Below are 6,609 nucleotides of genomic sequence, written 5' to 3' on the forward strand. Positions count from 1 at the left end.
AATAATGAATCGGTTCTCATTGCCTGCTTGGTCATGTTTCTTCAACGAGAGTTGGGTAGGGAAGTGATTAAGGTTGATTGTTTCTATCACGAGAGTGTTTTAACAAGATTTTAGAGATTCATTGTCTAGGGGATATTTGCTTGAGGCATGCAAGACATCTGTATTGGTCAGGAACACTTAGGATTCGATTACCCCATCCTTAGAAGCTTTCGTATTTTAATTGTTTGCATTTTCATTCATCACTCGACCCATTACCCAAACAGGTACACGATCACATGCTTCGAGTAACACCTCGAGTTGTTCATACCTTCTTTGCTTACTCGAACACCCCACCTGATCCTGTACTCGAATGCTTGCATCGAGTGCTTAGGTCGTGTGGCTTCTTGCTTATATTCTTTCTTTATTCATTTTAGGATTGTTAGACAAAAACCATCTTTTGCCTGGCTTGACTTGCATTGTTCTGATTGCATCCTTCCGGCTAGCATAAACAACCATTTGGATTGATAACGCTTTGTACTACAACTACATAGGGAATTGATACCCTGGGTGAAAATCCTGTTATCAACACCTCTCGGTGGTAAAACGCCTTAGATCTAATCTCAACCTCTCGGTCTGTTGATAGCATTAAGAACACCAATCTAGAAGGGAATTTATAAAACACAAATATCAAAGCTAAGACATCCTAACTGATCAAGAACACAAAATTGTCTATCTCATCCCTAGAAACTTTACTACACTACTCAGATCTCATTGCAGAAAACATAAAAGCATAGATAAACGAAAATTGCATTATATTAAAAATAGAAGTATAGTAGAAGAGTTTAGAGTAGAAATCTAATAGAATGCAAAAAAATAAATAAATAAATCCTAACAAAAGTGGAAAAGAGTTTTGAGTCGCTCCCGATCTCTCCAGAAGCTCTCGCAATCTGTTCTGAGGGTCTGCGGCGTGCTAGGGCGAGTGGAAGAAGAGGGGGTTTATATATGGAAACCCATTAACCCTAGCTTCCAAGTCCTGCCCGAGGGTATGCTCGATGGGGTGCACGAGAATGTGCTCGGGTTGCTCTTCGGGTAGGCTCTCAGATTGTTCTTTCTGTTCTTAGATCCTCCACGATCGGGTTGGTGTTTCGGCTGTTCTTCGTGTTCCATAGCTCCTTCGGGTACATGCTCGGGTTCGACCTTGTTTCTCCTTATTTTCAGCTCTTAAGCACCTGTTTTCATCCAAAATACGCAGATGCAAGAATGCAACACCCTAAATGGCCTAAATGTAGATTCCTACTGTAGATGACCTAAAAATGCTAAGGTTAGGGTAAAAAAAATGCAAAATATGGACAAAAAGGGATGTTTAAAACATGTAAATTAGAGAGTTATCATGACTACATGTTTCGCATATTCCAAAGCGATCCTACTAGACCGTGAAATCCCTAAAATACCGACATGCAACACAAACAATAGCCCAATCATTTTCCTAGTCGCCTCACCCCATGTCCTACATTCCCTCAATACGTCAGTCAACTCTTTCCAGTTTGGTCCCACCCTTGAATCTACCATCATCTCGCCCCACAATTCTCTGTGATCAACATCCACTCTGTCTTCCTCATCAATTTTCTCACAGTTCAGGCCGGTGATATCACTAAACTCATGTAAGGAGAACCTAATTGGATTACCTTCTATTAGCGACCACATCTCATATCTCCTTTGTATTGTCAATTGCTGAGTTAGGAAATGATGCACAATCTTTGAACCCCATACATATCGACTATCAGCGAGCTTCAAGATCACTCCCACTTGCGAATTCTCACGGATGTCGTTGTACACATCATCCCCAATGCAATCTCTCAACAGCCCAAAAATGTTTAATGTGCAATTAATGTGGAGGCTCCTCTTCTGTAAAGGAGATTTCCCCTGCTGATATAGCCTCGGAGGATACCTTAGCTTCTTTTCACTAGTACTAGATGCCATGTCGTGCAAATGACATTTATACAATCCACCAGTCAGACTATATGCGACAAACATATAACTTCAACAAATTTTAATTTTAACTTTACAATCTCTTCTCTCTAAACCTAACTCTACCATATCATCACTAATTATCTCTTCCTATACCATCTCTACCACTACTATATAATAGACTCTTTAACTCTACCAATATACCTGAATTTTCACGACCAATCCCCGCCAAATTCAAATCAAGTTACCCACATCTATCTTCGGTTGAACATGAATCCATAATTATGTGAGATCGATTGAACATGAATCCATAATTATAAATACAATTCATAATTCAAAAAAACAACGTCACCACTTTATGTGGGTAATAGATGTGAGATCGATTGAACATGAATCCATAATTTATAAATAAAATTCATAATTAAAAAAAACAACGTCACCACTTTATATATATATAAGTGTTAGATTATTTATATATGAAGAAAGTCAAATTATCAATCACTTATATTTTTAAAAGTATGTGTATATTAAAATACTATTACCTATAATTTGAAAAATAATAACACTGTATTTTAACCCGTTAAACCTAAAAAAATAGTATATGTACACTAAAAATTGTTAAACAAACAAAACAAAAATATACAAGTTAACAACTTACTAATTATATAGATATAATTGACATCCATACAAACTATACAAAAACAAGACGTGGAGTTAGAATTGGATTTGAAAATGGTGGTTGGATTTCTCGCGTCGGAGATTGACTGATGACATGGTGGTAGGATTTCTTCCCATCCATTATTTTTCCTGGTACGTTTGTACCATGAATTTTTTTCAAGGGACTGCATAGTCAGTGCTATACATGTGTATAGGGAAGCTACTTCGCAGAAAAATTACCATTAGATTTTCATGTTTTTAGTATGGTTCCAATAGTTGTCGAATCGTTGATGAGAGACGATGTATCATTGAACTGCGTGTCCTCGACCTGTTCAGATGTAATTTTTTGTTTAAGTTATAATAATAAAGCTGGGAGGTTTATTCCCGGTCATTCACCAAAAAAAAAATACTATACAAAAACATTAGTCAGATATAGAGTTAATTTATATCAAACAAATTACGTTATCCTTTTTTTAGAAAAATAGTCTTGCGGTATACCAAAAATTAAAATCTAATAATTATATAAGTTACGAAATAAAAACTCGCAGAATTGAAAAAAAGTTACATAATAAAATTTCCTAAAAATATATTAATTGAATACATTTCGAGGAGTGACGGAATACAATGTTAAATTACCAAAAAAACTATTTTAACAGACAAAATAATGTTTTCAATAAATTTTTTAAAACTGATTTTAAATAATGTTTGATAATAAAATATAGGATTATTAATTATATATTAAAATTGTTAAAAATTATTGAAAGTTTTAAAAAAATATTTAAAATAGTATATTTTTTGTAAACAGATATTTGTTGCTTTTAATATTTTGAATGACTAAAATAATAAATTTATGATGCAAATAAGCATCACATATCCCCTTATTTGCATATCAAGTTCTTGTAATTTGATGTAAAAATGCAAATTTGTGTTGTTGCATTTTTTATTGTGATTTGTTCAAACTTTTTTGTTAATTGGCAAACTCTTTGCCTAATCGCATTGAAAATGCTATTATACCATTTTCATGTTAATAGCAGAGCATCTATATATTGAGAACACATACCGAAGCTTGCGAAGTTCGCTTAAGAGTATCAACAATAGGCTTGTTGAATCTTTTTTTCAACTGTTTAATGTCTCCAACAAGGGTGTTGAATAAAAAAAATCGATGTGGATTCATTTGAGTTGAATACATTCAACTGGTTGAACGCAAAGGAAGTGGGGTCTTTAGTGATATGTGTCAGCTTGTGATTGGATAGAGTGGTGAGAGAAGTTTTTTTTTTTACCTACACTTTTTTTTTTATCTGTTGTTTTCCTATTGGTTATCCAGATTTTTGTGTGTTTTTATCTCCTCTCAATTATTTATACTCAATTATTTGGTTGTACTCATTTTTTTTTAAAAGAAATTTATATCAAAATTCATAATTTTTTTAATATATAGAGACTATTTTCATTTCATTTGGACATAAAAAAAAATCTTCATTTCTCACTAAAAGTTTCTCCTATATCTTCCTATCAACTCTTTATACCTTTTTAAACTTTTTTTTTTGTTGTTAAATGGATCCCAATAATAATCCGTTTAATATTCAAAATTCTTCTAATCATCCGTTCAACTATCCAAATCACAAGAATTATCAGTTTCAAAACCAATCTGCAAATTAACCCCAAAATATACCAAATTATGGGTTTTCACCAAATTTTTTCATGCCATCAGCTGTTCCAAACTATCCTCCATATTTTGGATCAATGATGTCATATCCATCTCAAAGACCTTCTAGTTCTTCTACTCCAATGGGTAATGTTTCAAACGTTGGAGTAAATGAATTTCCCGGATTTTCTACGCAAATGGCTCTTGGTGATATGAGTGGTGGTATTGAAGTCACTCCAAATACAGAAGATTCAACTCCAACTCGCCGGAAAAGCCCCAAATGGACAATAGAGCAAAATTTGGTGTTATTGAGTGGATGGATTAGATATGGAACAGACAACGGTGTTGGTAAAAACCAAAAAAGTGAAGCTTATTGGAGTAAAATTGCTGACTACTGTAATGAGCATTGCTCATTTCATCCTCCTCGTGACGGAGCTTCATGCAGAAATCATTACAACTACATGAATCAAAAACTAGGCAAATGGATTGGTGCTTATGATAATGCCAAGCGTTTACAACAAAGCGGCTGGTCGGAGAATGATGTATTGGCAAAAGCGTATGAATTATATTCAAGTTCTACAAAAGGCCAATTCAATTTAATGTCAGAATGGCAAACTGTCCGTGATCAACCATGTGATGGTAGTCAAGTAGGAGGATACACTGGATCTGGGAGCAGTGGATCGAAGAGATCTCGTGTGAGTGATATAAGTGATTCCATTTTTGTAGGATCTGTTGCTCGTCCAATGGGGAGAGATGCAGCTAAAAAAAAAGGAAAAAGAAAGGTAAGGGAGCAGCTTTGGAAATAGTCGACGAAGAGTGGAATGAATTCAAACAATTCAAGATGCAAGAGTTGGAGCGATCGGACAAAATAACCATGAGACAAGAGGAGGCAAACCAATTAATGAAAGAAAGAACTGAAGCTAAGAAGATGAAGATGTATCTAAAGCTAAATGAAAAGGAGCATCTTGATGATTGAAGTAAAGAGTTGTTGGAGAATTTGAGTCACGATCTATTTGGAAATTAACTATTCTCAAGTGTCTGGTTCGGTTACGTAATTTCTATTTTTATAATGTGTGCTTGTTTTGATTTGCTTTAATAACGTGTGTATGTCTCTTTGTGTTTTAATTATGTGTGCTTGTTTTCTTCTTCTTTAATAATGTGTGCTTGTTTTCTTCTTCTTTAATAATGTGTGTTTGGCTCATTATCCGAATGTAACCCATCACTTTCAACTTTTATAAGAGAATCTAATCCATTTTGTTTTTTCTTCTTTAATACTGTGTATTTTGCTCTTTCTCCGACAAGGAAATTCGTGACTTTCGGCTTTAATCACAAAATCTAATCCATAACTATTAATTAAGTAAATGTAATGTTTGTTTGGAATCTGATGATATCAACCACTCAATTTCTTATAAATGAAACCTCATTATTTCATTTTTGTATACCAATAACACAATTTGAAGCTTACAAACGACAGTCAGAAATTGAAGAAAGATACATCGTGAACCGGTTTAGAGAGCGTCGAAATAAAATAGAAGAAGATTATTCAGGTCGTAGCAAGAGAAAATACTTCAAGAGAGATCATATAGCCGGAAACCAAAGATTGATTGACGACTATTTTGCCGATCAACCTACATATGATGATGCAGTGTTTCGTCATCGATTCCGGATGCGAAAACAAGTTTTCCTCCGAATCGTTGGTGACCTGTCAAGTGGTGACAACTACTTCACCCAACGAGTTGACGCATCCAATAAAGAAAGTATATTTCCATTAGCAAAATGTATCATAATTATGCGAATTTTAACATATGGTATGGTGATAGACACAGTCGATAAGATACTACAGCATTGGAGTGTTCGTTGAAAAAAAACCATTATACATGCTCTAATATCATAACCATATTTAGCATCAAATAGAATAGACAAAAGACCCGGAGAGAGAGATTTGGAAGCCATGTTAATTAAAACATTACTTTTCTAATTTCTGTTTTAAGAAATTGAGGAATGTTTTTTTACTCTTATTTAAAGAATTCTACCAAACAAAAAAACTCTTATTTAAAGAAGCAACATTGCTTAGTCATAGAAACACGTGTCAACAAAAGAGTGCATGTTCAAGAGCGAAGCAACTCCCGCGACTTATTTGGAATCGGTTAGCACATCAAATCTCTCTATATAATTAAAAAAAGAAGAGGGCCTTTTTAACTCTCCCACAAACCACAAATACTAAACGAGAACGAGCGATGGCGACAGACGCAGGAGCAGAGTCGATTGCTACGGTCGCTGAGAAAGCCCCCGTCACTGCTGAGAGGAAAGTCCGTACGGATCTCGACGATCGTCTCCCCAAGCCCTGTTCGTATATTTTCTTT

At 34.7% G+C, this 6,609-nt stretch overlaps 1 protein-coding gene and 1 pseudogene across 2 annotated transcripts in view; both read left to right on the forward strand.

Moving 5' to 3' along the window:
- Positions 4,267 to 6,107, forward strand: LOC104738267 (annotated as a pseudogene).
- Positions 6,429 to 6,609, forward strand: part of LOC104736845 (probable peroxygenase 3) — a 1,981-nt gene continuing 1,800 nt past the window's right edge. For both annotated transcript variants that reach the window (XM_010456912.2, XM_010456913.2), the window contains exon 1: positions 6,429 to 6,592. In XM_010456912.2, the coding sequence (XP_010455214.1) occupies positions 6,484 to 6,592 (109 nt within the window). In that variant the 5' untranslated portion in view covers positions 6,429 to 6,483. The remainder of the gene's footprint in view (positions 6,593 to 6,609) is intronic.

Source organism: Camelina sativa, chromosome 13 (genome assembly GCF_000633955.1).
Source record: "Camelina sativa cultivar DH55 chromosome 13, Cs, whole genome shotgun sequence".
NCBI classification, from domain to species: Eukaryota; Viridiplantae; Streptophyta; class Magnoliopsida; order Brassicales; family Brassicaceae; genus Camelina; species Camelina sativa.